The sequence below is a fragment of the Microsporum canis genome, genomic scaffold (genome assembly GCF_000151145.1).
Source record: "Microsporum canis CBS 113480 supercont1.2 genomic scaffold, whole genome shotgun sequence".
NCBI lineage: Eukaryota > Fungi > Ascomycota > Eurotiomycetes > Onygenales > Arthrodermataceae > Microsporum > Microsporum canis.
Genome location: NW_003299168.1, coordinates 3,145,741 through 3,161,204, shown reverse-complemented (window position 1 = coordinate 3,161,204; position 15,464 = coordinate 3,145,741). Strand labels below are relative to the sequence as shown.

Below are 15,464 nucleotides of genomic sequence, written 5' to 3'. Positions count from 1 at the left end.
AGTCATAGCCATGCTATTGAGACAGCACTCCCACAGCTACCACTGTACCCACAGGTTGTAGTTTGTTATAATATAAAAGGCTTCAGGTAGCCTGCGAAAGTTATTAGGATGGTCAACACCTCATATTAGAGATCTTCACTACACAGCTTTCCCAATATGGCCGGCCTGTTAGAAGGACACCCAACCACCCATCTTGGCCTGGTAGTCTTGCTTCTCGCCGGAGTAGTTTTGATATGCTTGAAAATTGCCCCATGGACCAGAAAGGAGCCACTTTCTCGCTTCCCGGTAATCAAATTGCCATCTAACGACATGCAACCTGGACTTACCCAGGGATCAATATTGGTATGAATTGCTATTTCCTATGCGCATCGTCTCTCCTTTTTCCTATCTAAATTAGAAAACAAATAATCTGACATAGACCATGCAGTACCCAGACCAGCCATATGACATCCAGGTCCCTGCAAAGCGGATGACAATTCTGCCCCGTAAATACCTGGACGAGATTAAACGCTTCCCCGAGAGCCAGATGAGCTTCAAGGCCCTGGTGAAAGATGCGATGGTTGGAGAATACACGCTGATCGCAACCCATGACCACAGTCTGGTAACCGCTCTTAGACGTGACCTTACTCAAAACATAGTTCATGCTCATGAGCTTCTACAAGAGGAAGCTGTCTCGGTAGTTAATAAGAAGCTGGGGTTCTGTGGGAATGGTAAGTCATATGGCCCCATCTTTGAACATGAAGAAAGGTCTTGTAATGTTGAAAAACCCAAAGACTATGCACCTGTGAAACTCTTGCCGACGCTTCTCGAGATGGTGTCTTCTATGACAAGCCGTGTTCTGGTTGGTTTGCCGCTTTGCCATGATAAAGAATGGGTAAGAATAGTCCAGCATGCTGTTATTGAAACTTGTTAACGGTACCTGTATAGCTGGGATGCATGTTGAAATATACGGAAGATGCTTTCAAAGCCGGTATGATCTTGTATTTGACCCCCAACATAATTCACCCGCTTTTGAACATCTTCCTCCCACAGCTATGGGCCGTAAGGCGACATTATTCTACCGTAAAAAGGTCAGTGATAGCCTATCCATCACTAGTTAAAACATACATACTTACCATTGAGATTTAATGAGATAGATTACTTGGACCAATACTTCAAGACCGCGTGGAGAAGCTTAAGGATCCCGACTATAAACCACCTCGCGACATTATTCAATCTTTCATAGATATCAATGAAGAGAAAGGAAAATCTCTAGATTTTCAAGCAACAAACCAACTCATGGCCGCTTTTACGTCTATGCACACAACCTCAATGAATGCGTGCCATGCATTATTCCATCTAGCTGCAGCACCAGAATACATGGCTCCCTTAAGAGAAGAGGTTGCGACAGTTCTAGCAGAGGAAGGGAACATCACCTCGAAAAATGCTATGATGAAACTCAGAAAACTGGATTCCTTTCTAAGGGAGACTCAGCGCTTAAACCCGTCATCTTTCGGTATTTTCTCCCTTTTGTCATTTTCCAATCTTCGGGTGTTTGATAATTAACAACTATTGGGATATGTAGTTGGCATGGAGCGTAAAGTATTAGTCACGACCACCCTTTCAGATGGAACAGTCTTGCCGGCTGGGTCTACATTTGGGTTCAACTCCTTCCAAATAAATTATGATCCTCAACTATGGGAAAATCCAGAGAAGTTCGATGGATTTAGGTAAGTGAATTGAAGGTTACCAGGCTTCCCTTCAAGTATACTTATCATGTTGTTTTAGATTTGAACGACTACGTGCGTCTGAGGGGAACGAGCATAAATACCAGGTAAGTATATATATATTTGATACTCACAAGTAGCCCTAAGCGCATCATTCTCTTACGAATACTCACAGGCTACTTCTATTGGACTTGAAAGCTTATCCTTCGGCCTGGGAACACACGCCTGCCCAGGTAGATTTTTCGCTATTAACGAGATTAAAATCCTTCTTGCTCATCTAATTATGAATTACGATTGGGCATTCCCGGAGGGTCGAGGTCGGCCGGAGAATATCACTCTTATTTCGGCTCTTCTCATAGACCCAAATTCGGAAGTGCTATGTAGGCGGAGGCAATGATGGCAGCCCAGGAATTTCTACAGTATGGAAAGTGTGGGGAATTCTGGAGTGAGGTATTATTCCCTTTAGACGGAACAATAGACAAAATCAGGTTATGACTAATAATGAGGGGAAATTGATTATATTCCATATTGCCAGTAGTTCATAAAGTCATATAACATTGAGTTCGATGTGGTCATTATCCATGTAATATCCCAAGGCCGTCTTCAGCTGGTTTCCCCCAATTTTCTCCATTGTGGGCAAATAGAAAGAATCAGGGTTATCCCAGCCACAATAATACCAACAATAGATACCCCTCTTATCCCACTCTTGTATCCAGTCAGGACACTGGCCAAGTTTACCCCAGTGAATTCATCACGTAGATTCGCAGCTTGGGTCTGAAGGACAGTGGTTATGTTGAGTTCGGGGTTTGTAGTTGCAATTTTCCGTAACAAAGTACCCATAAAGGTAACATCCGACACCTGGTTGAAGAGGAATACCCCGAGAGACTGTAGAAACAATGTTGAGGCCGTAATTGTTGATATATCTTCGCTTTTGACGGAAGTCATATTCACAATAATGGGCACCTGGTGGGCAGCACCGATCCCAATTCCCGTAATAATTTGGTATGCGGCCCATTGGTAGTTTGTTGAGGCGGCATCTAGCGTATAGATGAGGCCACTGCCTATGATAGTAAGACTTGTCCCGAAAACCATCATTGGTGTATAGTAACCGAACCTCCTAATCAAATAGCCTGAAATGATTGAGGCAGACGATATGCCAATCATAAAGGGTATTATACGGATCTTAGAATCTGATATTGACACTTCACCGATGGACTGAAAATATACCGGCAAATTATATAGATGCATAGAGAAAGTTCCGGCAAGAAAAAAAGCAAAGGCAGTGCATGAAGCAGTATCACGGGCAGCGAAAAGACGGAGCCTGATGTTTGCATATGTACCACTCCACCATTCAGCAAGGAAGAATATAGCCAAAAGGACTCCAAAGGCTAAATGTGTAACGGTAGCTGATGCGCTGCCCCATGGAGCATTTGACGTTCTCAATCGCATCGAAAGAATATAGCATGTCATCGCAGGCCACACTGTTACAAGCCCTGGAAGATCAAGTAGGAGCAGCTTCTCGCTTCTGGATGTAGACGGCAGGTTAACCGTAGGGACTGTTTTGAAAGAAAACATCATAGCAATAAAACATAAACTTCCAATTGTAATGTTGGCAGAGAACGTCCATCTCCAGGACGCCGGACCAAGGAAAACTTTCCCGATATATGCACCGACAATGTTAGACATGCCGTACGCTGCACCAAGGATACCAACATAAAATGGGCGTCCGCGTTCATTTTTTATGGAATGTCCAATGATACTATAAGCACCGGTTGTGATTCCACCTCCAGCTATCCCGGAAATTGCACGTCCTGCAATGAAGATTGTTGAATTAGATGCAGTACCGCAGATAATGGAACCGAGCCCGAGAATGAGGAGAGAGACGAGAAAAGCAGGCTTTAGAAAGAAATAGCGGTAGATTTTTCCCCAGCTGGGCTGAAGACTAGCGAATGTCAAGATATAGACAGAGTCGTACCATCCGGAATGTTTAGTGTCTTGGAATTCTATTGAAATATGAGAAACGAGAGTGGCGACAATTGCGGGCTCGAGAAATGTCAAGAAGATGGAGACGAAGAGAACAACAACGAGCAAGATAAATCTCATTCTATCGCGTTTTGGTGCGAGTTCTGCGGCTATGCTTGTCTCTGCGAGCTCTTCGGGCCATTTAGGACCTGTTTTTTCGGGTTCACACATTGTCTCTTGGTAGATACAACAGGCAATTCAACGAGTGCGATAGTCCAAAGAATGATTCAGGGCGGCGACCTGAAGTTGAACTGTAAGGAAGAGAGATGGGGTAGGAGCATGTTATAAGAGTATGGCAAATCTGCCATTATTCAAATACTGACGGCGTTAGATGTGCATGCAGGAGACGGAGTAAACAAAGGGCATTTGAAGTGGCGTTCACACAAACATTCTAATCTCGAAGTTCGATCCAATAGCAGTTGCATATATGTGTAAAATCATCATTGAAAGTGATGTTGTTTGTGCTAACTGTTCGTAGGAAAAATAAATCATTTTTGCCATATTAGATATGAACTTGGAGTTTGGCTGCTAATGGTGGTTTGCAGCTGCGGCCTGCGATCCTTTATTCCGCAAAGGGTAACTGGAGTACCGGTAATATGCCCAGCAGGGATAATAAATCAGGAATATGAACAGTTACTACTAGAAAGAGTATATCTAGTAGTAATTTTAGTGAAAACTGGAATGGCCTTCGTGTGGTATGGCAGTGGCTTTATATCACTTAGGGTATCTGCATCTTGTCCTGATGGAGGCAAATAGCCCGCTGTCTGTGATCTAGTATGGCTTTCAAAGACTGAGTCCAGTCTGTCAAGCACTCACAGGCACGGCCAGGTCCAAAAAATTATGCGCGTTTCTATATACTCGTTCCCGCCCCCAGAGAGCGTCATGTAGCGCCCCTTACAGCGCTTATGGTTCAGTGGTTATCAAGAGATGTAGTTAACTAGGGCGAAATATTCAGAGGATCCTGCTCGTAGGTGCTATTGAGGGTGCCCTTAACACCTAATAGCGATGAACATGGCGCTTCTCTATTCGAATCGACCTTGACAGCGATTTCTGAATCCATCTCCTTCTCAATGGCTCAGTTACCATCTAGGGTTGATCCCTAGACGCCACCATAAGCTAGTTATCGAAGAAGCCATGGCTGGTCAGCCATCCAGGGTTGTGTCATCGAGTTCTCCGATTCATTTCGTTCTCCTTCGTTTGCTAGAATATTCATACCCGAAACGAAAGAACACGAGGCTAGAAAGTGCTAGGATAGCCCATGTCAACGATAGTATGAATATATATATGTATTGCTCTTTGTTGGTTGTGTCGACGTGGTTGGCGAGACGTTGGTGATGGTTAAAACTTTGGCCGCCTTCAACCTTCAACAATCGACTGGAATGCCGTCTCAGCTCGGCCAAAGGGCATTCATGCAGTCTCCCACCTCATTTTTGTGCTTCAAAACCACCCCGTCTCTATTCATCATTGATAAATAGCGCGGGCATCTCCACAGGAACAATAGCAAGCAAGATTCGACTAGCAGAATGCACAAAGAAGCGCGCGCATTCAAACCATTTCAAAAAACAAGAACTATGTACATAGAATGATACCACGGAAAAACAAGATGTCTAGAATCATTGCTTGACCATGGATAAAACACTTATTTTACGGGACTTTGGGTTGCCTCGCCATGACTGCTCTTCCACGGCCTCTTCCAAGGACGATGGAGCTGGAGCTTTCTCTTCCTCTCTGGATTTTGCGGATTGAGTACAAACCTCAAATGAGAGACTGCGGACCGCAACCCGATAGCACACCACTATTGCTGGTATAACAGACTGATCTCGATGCCTCATATCTCGTCCCCGAGTGAACCGTCGAACGATTCGAGGCCGGTTGATGGGCAGCGGCTCCGGGCAAGATGGGCATCACTCTTCCACTTCACCTCCAAGAGGCATCTTGCTCCCTTGGCTCTTGCTATCATCTTTAGCATAGCCCGTGGGCTCGCGGTGCCTGTGCTTGCCTGGATACTGGGCAGGTTGTTTAACGCATTTTCTAGTTTTGGCTCTCATTCAATCTCTGCCAGCCAGCTGATGTCGACTACCTCCCTCGAGTGCACGTATCTTTTGGCCCTCGGGTCTGGCGTTTGGTTTTTGGATTGGGCATACTTCTCTCTGTGGGTTACCTTCGGCGAGCTGCAAGCCAAAAATGCGAGGAAATGGGCATTTGAAGAGCTGCTGCGCAAGGATATGAGTTGGTTTGACGGAGTCACTGACGGGCTCCCTGCGGTCTTACCTCGAATTCAAGCGTATGCTGACAGCACAACTCAATATCAATACTAACATGGCACTGCTAACATCTGATGTTCTATAGATACATCCGGGACCTTCAACTGGCCACCTCTCAACCCTTTGGTGCCACTCTATACAACCTTACCGCTTCTGTGGCAGCCCTGGTTCTGGCTCTGTATATATCATGGAGTCTAACGCTTGTCTGCCTTGCAAGTGTGCCAGTTTGTGCAATCATAATTGCTGTGTTCTCTTCTAAGATTCAACCAAAGATCGAGGGACAGCAGACGGCACTCACAAAAGCGTCCAAGTTTGCAACCACCGCCATTTCTTCAATCGATGTAGTGAAACATTTCAATGGACAAAAAACGGAAATCGAAAGCTATAGAACTGCCATCGAAGTTGCTGCACATTGGTATTACAAGGAGGCTCTCTACAGTGCTTCCCAGATCGGCCTAATATCCTTCCTAACCTTTGGCATGTTTGTACAGGGGTTTTGGTATGGCAGCTACCTTGTAGCCAAGGGTGAACTGACTGCAGGTGAAGTGTTGACAACATTTTGGGCATGTTTACAGGCAACACAGTCGATAGAAGAGATCATCCCTCGCTTGATCGTCCTTGAAAAGGGGCGTACTGCCTCAGCAGCGATTAAGCATACCTTCCATGATACGTGCCATACTTGCACGCTCCAAGATCAAAGGGGGAACTTACTCTCTCCAGTATTTTGTGAAGGTGATATCCGGTTCTCAGAGGTAAATATGATCGTATCTCTTTGAGAAACGAGGCCCTGATTGTTTTCCTTTATTTAGGTGACATTTGCGTACCCTTCTCAGCCTGGAAGAAGAGTATTAGACAATTGCTCTTTCTTCTTCCCCGCTGGTGATACAACTTTCGTCGTCGGCAAAAGTGGCTCTGGAAAAAGTACAATTGGAAATTTACTCATGAGATTTTATGCGCCAACATTTGGGGAAATATATATCGACAACAGGTTGATCCAGACTTTAGACATTAGCTGGATCCGCAACAACATCACGTTAGTTCAGCAAGAGAGCATCCTATTCAACGAAACTATATTGAAGAACATCACATTCGGTTCCCGCAATGTTGAAGATACCACGGCTCGAGATATATCTGCAGCTACAAAACTAGCTGGCTTGCAAGATACCATTCTTAGCTTCCCATCAAGGCTTGACACGATTGTTGGCTCAGGTGGGAGGTCCCTGAGTGGAGGACAACGCCAAAGGGTGGCATTAGCAAGGGCGAGATTGAGGGATACTCCCATCTTACTACTTGATGAGTCCACCAGTGCCTTAGATCATTCAAGTAGGGTGTGTTTAATGAACGCCATCCGGGCATGGCGCCAGGGCAAGACCACCATAATCATCACCCATGACCTGTCCCAAATTCGATCCCAGGATTTTGTGTATGTCGTCGACCAGGGAAAGATAGCTCACCAGGGTTACAAGCATGTCTTAGAGAAGAAGGCAGCTGGTGTGTTCGAACTCAGCAATCTTACGACTCTACCACCAGAGACCACACCAGCCTCTACATGGACTTCCAAAGCCCCAGGTCCCCTGTCGGGAGGAAGAAGGGGCTCAAGTTTTAGCAGCATAGAGCCGTCAGTGACGGAACGGCGCTCATTATCAACTCCGCTTTCTCCCTTCTTTCACCATAGCCTTTCTCTTGAGTGTGCGTATGCGGACGCAGATCAGAGCAGCAGACCAAGGGCATTTAGTACCTCTGGGCGCTTGGCCAATCCTACAAGTCCTAGGTTCAAAAATCCCTTTGCTGATAAAATACTCTCAGAGTTTGATTCACCGGACGACAAAAGGGTGGAGAAAGATTTAGGGCAGCTATCTGATCAGGTCCCAGGCGAGCAAATGCCATCGCCGAAGGAGTCAGGGCGAGAGTTTTACTCGATATTACAAATTCTCTCAACTGTGATACCGTCCCTATCATCTTTAGGCCGAATATCCTTACTTTTCGGTTTCATTGCTGCTTTTTTTAATGCGGCTGCAACTCCATGTTTTTCTTATATGTTTTCTCAGCTGCTAAGTACGTTATTCATTGTTGAAAACAGATCCCAGCTAGCAAAGCAATGGGCACTTGCAGTCTTGGGCATAGCAATTGTTAATGGGGTAGCGTCATTCTTCATGCACTATCTCCTGGAACGATGTGGTCAAATCTGGATAGATCAGCTTCGTCACAGAGCCATTCGGAAGATCCTGCAGCAATGCAAGTCTTGGTTTGAAAGGGACGAAAACAGTGTATCTAACCTAAGTCACTGCTTAGATCGGAACCCTGAGGAAATGAGAAATCTCGTTGGGCGATTTGCCTGCTTCGTGTTTGTTGCTGCTGTCATGACACTGATCGGGTTTATCTGGGGAGTAGCAGTGTGCTGGAAGCTAGCTCTAGTTGGTGCTGCCACTGCGCCTCCTCTCTATGGCCTAACAAGACTTTATGAGAAGATCAGTGGATTTTGGGAGGCCAAGTCAAACGAAGCCAGTGAGATAATGGCGGGAGTATTTGCTGAGACTTTCCTCGATATTCGAACAGTTCGATCACTGACCTTAGAGTCGTACTTCCATACTAAACACAACACATCCAATGGCAAGGCTTTGACAATTGGTACCAAGAGAGGGTGTTATTCTGGCCTATTCTTTGGATTTTCAGAGTGTTCGATTCTTTTCGTCTATGGTAAGGAGCTATGCTGAGCCCGTGCTTTAAATATCTTGCTGACATTGTCGCGACCTAGCTCTCATCTTTTACTACGGGGCAGTACTTGTTTCTAGTTCACAATATTCAGCCAAGGATGTGCTGATGGTTTTCTCCATGCTACTGTTTAGCATGGCAAATGTGAAGGGAGTACTCTCCTTGGGTAAGCTATTCCCCATTCCCGTCTACTTGATTTTCATGTTAATGATGTCTTAGTTCCACAAATGAGCTCTTCTAAAGATTCTGCGACTAGGGTATTGCACCTGGCTGACATGCCCGAAGATCAATCGCATGAGGGTCAAGGCAGCCTCCACATCCCCAACCCTGCGCCTATTAGTTTCAAGAATGTGGATTTTAGTTATCCAAACCGGCCTGATAAGAGGATATTGAAGAACTTCAACCTGAACATTCTTAAAGGAACTTGCACTGCGATTGTTGGGCCTTCTGGCTCGGGGAAATCAACCATTGCCTCTCTACTGCTTGCACTATATCCAGCTCCGCCACCCGAAGGTAGCAGAGGCAGCATCACCCTGAGGGGTGTAAACATCCGCGACATCCATGTCCCTACACTGCGGTCATTGATCTCGATTGTCCCCCAGGACCCTACGCTGTTTCCTGCGTCTATCAAGGATAATATCATCTACGGGCTGCCAGAAAACTCTCCACTCGAAATAGCCGCGAATATCCAAGCTGCTGCTACGGCTGCCGGAATTCACGATTTCATCTCCTCACTACCGTCAGGGTATGATACACTGGTTGGAGATGGCGGGGTAGGTGTTTCTGGTGGCCAGGCGCAGCGAATTGTGATTGCCAGGGCACTTGTCCGCCGGCCACAAGTACTGATACTAGACGAGGCAACATCGAGCCTTGACATCGAGAGTGCAACTGTGATAAGACAGACGGTGGCGAAACTCATGGCTTCCAAAGAAGGCCTGACGGTGATTATAATTACACATGCCAAGGAGATGATGGAGCTGGTGGATAATGTGGTGGTTGTGGACGAGGGGACGGTGGTTGAGGAAGGGTCCTTTACTGACCTGAGCAGCCGGAGTGGCGGGAGGCTGAGACGGTTGCTGAGGATGCAGCCGTAGCGTTTCCAATACACTGTCATCCTGTTAATTATTGTAATGATATTAAATGAACATAAGTAGCTTGTTTCATGTTCAAGTCACGGATTTACACACCTTCTCGTTGGCATCAATCTATACCAATTATCCTCCACCAACAAGAGCGCCCCTTAACTCGTGCGGCACTACTCCATCTCACAGGAAAATAAGAAAAGAAGTAGAAAAAAAGAAAAGAAAGATCGAGGAAGAGCCTTGATTAGACCGAAGCCATCGCGCATAAGTATAAACCTTAGGCCAAGCCGATCGCGGGCATTTTCTTCCATAACTCGCTGGGATAGGCCGTTTCAAGGGGATCTGAGGCCGCTGCCAGGGAATCGGATTCGATATATCTGATCCCGTGGCGGGCTTTTGAGGCTCCTGAGCAAGAGGGAAGAGAAGCGGATGGAAGGAAACGCCACTGGCGTATAAAGAGGTCAGGGCCGCACTCTTTTTTGGCTTGCTGGTCCCTTTTTTTTCTTCCTCTTTTCTCTTCTGCATTCATTTATTACTATTTTATTTTTTCTTTGCTACCTCTGGTTTGTGGCTGATGTCGATGGATTCTACGGAGTTCGTCTATAAATATACCCCTTACGTCGGATCATGCCATGGAGAGAGACGTCATGATACATAAGATATAAAGAAACACCATCTGTCTTGCATCGTCACTATGATAACCATAGGCTATTGATACCGTTGCATGCTACTGCAGAGCAACGCGAATCAGATTCCTCCTGTTTCCCGACTATTTGGCTGATAATTTTCCTAATCCAACAATGCCATCGCTGAAATAACACCAAAGAACAAGAGGTATTCCCAAGAACAAAAAAAGAGAGAGGGAGAGAAATCCAGCGTGCTTAAAACGATTCTATGGCCCGGATTGAAGTGGTGAAGAGTGAGTATGGGAATATTAGAACTGGGAACCAGCAGATTGATCGAACTCCAACAAGACGGAGAATGCAAATAGGAAGCGATATAATGTGGTATAGTGTGGCAGGCAACCAGAAATAAAGAGACAAAAGGGTATAAAGTCATCCCCAGCGTGTCATGGGGATGGGTAAGTAGTACGGTTTATAGAGATGGGCGGGGAAATAACAGATACGGGGTGCTACTCCGTTTCAGAGAATTTTCGCTTTCCCATACCTGGCTTCCGGGCTGTGATGACATGGCTATAGATGCGATTAGCGATGGCGGAGAATGAACAAGGCAAAGAGTTTGGTTGCATACACTATGTTATACCCGTGTAGCGCGCGATTGGCAAGATCTTTCCTCAAGCCAACGAGGAAGAGCTCCATCTCCTCTCTGGACCAGCCGAGGACTTCGACCAGCAACCCCAGGGCATAAGGTTGGAGGGCATCGGAATACTGGACTTGCTGGTACCGGCCGGCGAGCTTGAGCTCCGGGTCCTTTGGCCAGGTGTTGATAGGCAGTTTGAACTGTTCCTCCTTCACATCGACGAAGCCGGCCTCCTGCATCCATCTCTTGACGTTTTCTGGAGCAGTCAGGGTCTGACCGATAAGGCTGCATGCTTTGATACAGTTTGATTCCCACTGGCGCAGGTGACAGTCTTCGGGGATGGAGTCGTCGTCGCATGTCGCGTACACGTCGGTTTCTTTGGCTTCGACATATCCACCCGGCATCAGGTTGCTATCGCCCTTCTGTCAGCCACTTCAACCACAGGACAAAACTCAAATACAAAAAAGACTGGAACCTCGGACGGGAGTGGCAACGGGAGCGGGAAGGTAAAAGACAAAAGAAATATATCGATAAAAAAGAAAGCAAGACAGGAAGTTTAGGTTCAACGGGTTGAGGGTCTAGTTTGTTGACATACTCGTATATTTGAGAGAGTAAACGGCGCCAGTCGCGGATTGCACCGTTGAGATTCTGGAAGTGAATGAGGTCGAATCGCTGCCTGAAGGTCCATTCGCTTTCTGCATCGTCGATCTCGAACGAGATGTTTGGTGAGACCCTGGCGGTGGCGGGTTAGTAGTCTTCTTTACTAGGGGGGATTCGCATGAATGGAGAAGAGAAGCAAGAAAAAAAAAAAAAGAAAGAAAAAACGGACCAAGTAGGCTGGATGGGCGAGATATCGGTTCCTATAACGTGTGTGGCTGGATATGCACTAATCATAAGCTGCAGCGTGAGAAACGAGAGACATCACTCTTGAGCAGGATGAGAGACCGGGGGAAAGACGAACTCTGCAACATCCAAGGCCCAGATACCTGAAATACGAAGAGTCAGCATGCAGCTCGAGCCGCCGGGAGAAGAAGAAGAAACTTGCCTGTGCCTGTGCCGATGTCGAGTATCCTCTCTGGACTGTCTGATATGGGCGCAAAGATGAGCCGCCCGCCAAAGAGCATGCCGTATATATGTTGGAGGAAGTCATGGCGATCCGACTCGGCCTGGCGATGTTAGAAGAAGCAGAAGAGAAGCAGAAGCAGAAGAAGAGGCCAACCTCATCGTTGGGCAGGCAGTATCGCCCTCCTCTGAATGAGGCGTAACGACGTCCGTTCCTGTAGACATAGCTGGTAATGCTGGACGTCAAGGACTGTAGCGAGTTTTCATCGCTATCCACCCATTAGATGATTGAACCTCTTAGAAAAAGACACGATTTAAAGAACGATAAACTAACCCATCGCTTCCGACAGCAGAGTCACTGTCATCGAGCTCGTCGTCCTCGTCCGGCGCCAGCTGCGGCGCATCCTCAGGCTCAGGACGACGGACGGGCGAGCCGGTCGAGGCCTGTTCAGCAGCGACGGCGACGCTCTCGTCCGGCGACGGTTTGACCAGCTTCGAAGGTCGAGGGCCGTCGGTCTCAGGCTGGTCCTCGGCGGTCGTAGAGTGCGCCATGGGGCGGTTCTGTCGCTGTCGCTGCTCCTGATGCTGCTGGAGGTGCAAACGAGAAGGAAAAGCGACTCCGGTCAGCGTGTCGTGTATATGTTGGATCCGCGGGATGCAGCAGAAGTAGCACCAACAGGCCGTACCAACTCGTCCTCCTCCTCTTCTTCTTCTCCTCTCCCTCTGATGGCTTATAGAGGAAGTAAGTTGTTCGATGTAGTCGAGCCCGTCTTTGTCCGTCTTTGTCGCATACGTAGATATCTCGAGACAGCGTCCACGGAAGACGAAGAGAGAGAAGAAGACCGTTTCTCTTCCTGGCTCAACAGGTCAGGCAAGATATCCGTCTCTCTCTGTGTTCCCCTGTCCTTTTCCCTCTCTCTCTCTCTATGCATCTTCCAGGGTTGTTGTTATATGTTAAGGGGGGGCCTTGCTTTTCTTCTTCTGCCTCTGCTCCCCTGCCCTTACGTCGCATGAATATATATTCATTTATATATATTCAACTGCTTTTATAGCTGCTTCCAAATCCCTGCTAGCATATACATTACTTAGACAAAGTGAACTAACTAGCAGTCAAGTTAGCTGGCTTCTTCCTTTTCTATATATCTTTCTTTCTAGTTTGCTTGCCTGTCTTTTTTCTTCCATAGTAAAAAAACCCGCCCGACTTCGAAGACATCGACATCGAGAGACGTATAGATAGATCGATCGAGATGGCGACGATGACGGTGCTGGGCCTCGCTGCCGCTGCCGGCCTGCTCTCCCACTGGCAGCTCTTCCTGCGCGGCGAGTGGGAGAGACATGCTCCTCTGGTTGCTGCTTTCTACTCCCTCGCGGCCGCTGGCTTGCTTGCTGGACTCTTGTTCGTCCAGCGTCTGCCCGTCTTCGACTCGGTGGTGACGCTGGCTGCTCTCGCTGCGGCCTACTCGCTCTCTCTCTTCGCCAGTATATGCATCTACCGGCTCTGTTTCCATGCACTCAAGCAGTTCCCTGGGCCCGTCGCCGCCAAACTGTCCGGCTTCTGGTCTGTAGCCAGCTCCCTGCCTCAATTCAAGTTCCACGAAGCCGTTCAGGGTCTTCATGCCGAACACGGTGACTTTGTTCGTATCAGTAGGTTTTTTTTGGCCTCTTGCTACGTGGTGTTGTGCTGACTGCTGGTTAGGACCGCGCGAGATATCAGTCAACAACGCATCTGCCGTGCGTGATATCCATGGCTACGGCTCAGTCTGTCTCAAGGGACCCTTCTATGATCTCAATTACCCGTCCAGGTCTCTTCAGATGACGCGAGACAAGGCATTTCACTCGAGCAGACGGCGTACCTGGGACCGAGGCTTCAGTCCAAAAGGTGCCCCTGAACTGCTCTCTCTCTCCCTCTCTGTCAAATGCTAAGGATCTACTAACATCTCTACAGCGTTGAGCGAGTATGAGCCCCGTGTGTTCCAGCACTGCTTGGAGCTGGTCAAGCAGCTCTCTAGGCTGTCTGGCACTCCGGTCGACATCGGTAAATGGTTCAAGTACTTTGGCTTCGATGTCATGGGCGACCTCAGCTTTGGACGCTCCTTTGACATGCTCAGGACGAGCAATCCACACTTCCTCTTTGGCATGATGGAAGCCGGCAAACCGGTTGTCGGCACCCTCATCAGTGTCCCCTGGCTGTTTATTCTCTTCCAGAAACTACCTGGCATCAGCCGTGTGCGTGCAAACTGGATCTCCTGGTGCGGTGTCCAGGTCCAGGAGCGGATGAAGGTACTGCTTACTTCCTACGTTAATATACATCTACTGACGAGCAAATAGCTGGGGACGACACGGCCCGACTTGTTTTCCTATATACTGGGAAGCGACCTCAGCGAGGCGATTTCTGACGGAGACCTGACTTATGACGCCGAACTGGCCATCGTGGCAGGGAGTGAGACCACCGCACTCAACCTGACCACGGTACTCTACTTGCTCGCGCTGAATCCAGACCAGAAGAAGGCATTGCAGGCAGAGATTGACCTGCTCGTGCCTACAATCGACCAGCTCTCGCACCAAAAGCTGGCCGGCAGCCCCCTCCTCGAGGGTTGCATCAACGAAGGCCTGCGCCTATACCCTCCCGTCCCCAGCGGAGTGCAACGCCTGACCCCTCCGCAGGGAGCAATGATTGCTGATAGATGGATTCCTGGAGATACGATCGTCTCAACTCCCACATTCTCCCTCCATCGCGGTACGTATCACGACTTGAATCCCTGCTAGCCCAAGTTACTTTCTTTTTTTCTTCCTTTTTTTTTTTTGTACTTCTGACCTTTTTTTTTCTGCCTTTCGTATTATTGCGAACCCTTTCCCCTCATCCCCGTCGTTTTGAGTCAAATGTATGTTCTAACATGGATATAAATTACCCGATCTAGATAGCAGATACTTCGTCAAGCCCGATCAATTCATCCCCGAACGATGGTCATCCAAGCCTGACCTTATCATCCGGAAAGATGCCTTCAGCCCCTTTTTGGCCGGCAGATACTCCTGCGCTGGTCGCCCGCTGGCCATGATGGAGATGCGCATGTTGCTTGCCATGGTCGTCCGTCTGTTCGACTTCAACTTCCCCAAAGAAAGCCGTGTCGGCGCCGAGAAACTCTACGACGGTAAGGGCGGATTTAGAGACTACTTCACGGCTGATGCGCCGACGGTTCCCCTGGTCTTTACCAAGCGTTCTCCCGACCTCGTAGCCAATGGGGCTTGAAGCTGGTTTGTTCCTGTTCCTTCGTTTTTCCCTTTCTCACCTCCTCCTCCTTTTTTTTTAACACAAATAACTCCTTACCTTTTCAACTTTAGTCCTGCAATTTCACTTC

At 47.7% G+C, this 15,464-nt stretch overlaps 5 protein-coding genes across 5 annotated transcripts; 3 read left to right on the top strand and 2 right to left on the bottom strand.

Annotated features, from left to right (window-relative positions):
• Nucleotides 1-156: 156 nt before the first annotated feature.
• Nucleotides 157-2,103, top strand: MCYG_02638 (phoma betae P450 monooxygenase No.2; the record flags this gene model as incomplete). The annotated part of the gene is made up of 7 exons (XM_002849658.1): nt 157-342; nt 419-874; nt 928-1,070; nt 1,137-1,495; nt 1,565-1,709; nt 1,768-1,813; nt 1,882-2,103. 7 exons carry the CDS (start codon nt 157-159, stop codon nt 2,101-2,103), a joined length of 1,557 nt encoding a protein of 518 aa, XP_002849704.1.
• Nucleotides 2,104-2,309: 206 nt separating this feature from the next.
• Nucleotides 2,310-3,899, bottom strand: MCYG_02637 (MFS gliotoxin efflux transporter GliA; the record flags this gene model as incomplete). Its single annotated transcript, XM_002849657.1, has 1 exon — nt 2,310-3,899. The coding sequence occupies one exon, from the start codon at nt 3,897-3,899 to the stop codon at nt 2,310-2,312; it is 1,590 nt and encodes a 529-aa protein (XP_002849703.1).
• A 1,652-nt stretch (nt 3,900-5,551) lies between these two features.
• On the top strand, nt 5,552-9,798 carry MCYG_02636 (ABC a-pheromone efflux pump AtrD; the record flags this gene model as incomplete). The annotated part of the gene is made up of 5 exons (XM_002849656.1): nt 5,552-6,012; nt 6,078-6,744; nt 6,802-8,689; nt 8,748-8,870; nt 8,924-9,798. The coding sequence occupies 5 exons, from the start codon at nt 5,552-5,554 to the stop codon at nt 9,796-9,798; spliced, it is 4,014 nt and encodes a 1,337-aa protein (XP_002849702.1).
• Nucleotides 9,799-10,918: 1,120 nt separating this feature from the next.
• On the bottom strand, nt 10,919-12,660 carry MCYG_02635 (conserved hypothetical protein; the record flags this gene model as incomplete). Its single annotated transcript, XM_002849655.1, has 6 exons — nt 10,919-10,979; nt 11,038-11,360; nt 11,642-11,779; nt 11,876-11,932; nt 12,092-12,377; nt 12,443-12,660. The coding sequence occupies 6 exons, from the start codon at nt 12,658-12,660 to the stop codon at nt 10,919-10,921; spliced, it is 1,083 nt and encodes a 360-aa protein (XP_002849701.1).
• Nucleotides 12,661-13,355: 695 nt separating this feature from the next.
• On the top strand, nt 13,356-15,355 carry MCYG_02634 (benzoate 4-monooxygenase cytochrome P450; the record flags this gene model as incomplete). Its single annotated transcript, XM_002849654.1, has 5 exons — nt 13,356-13,734; nt 13,823-13,987; nt 14,054-14,334; nt 14,437-14,845; nt 15,027-15,355. 5 exons carry the CDS (start codon nt 13,356-13,358, stop codon nt 15,353-15,355), a joined length of 1,563 nt encoding a protein of 520 aa, XP_002849700.1.
• Nucleotides 15,356-15,464: the final 109 nt, after the last annotated feature.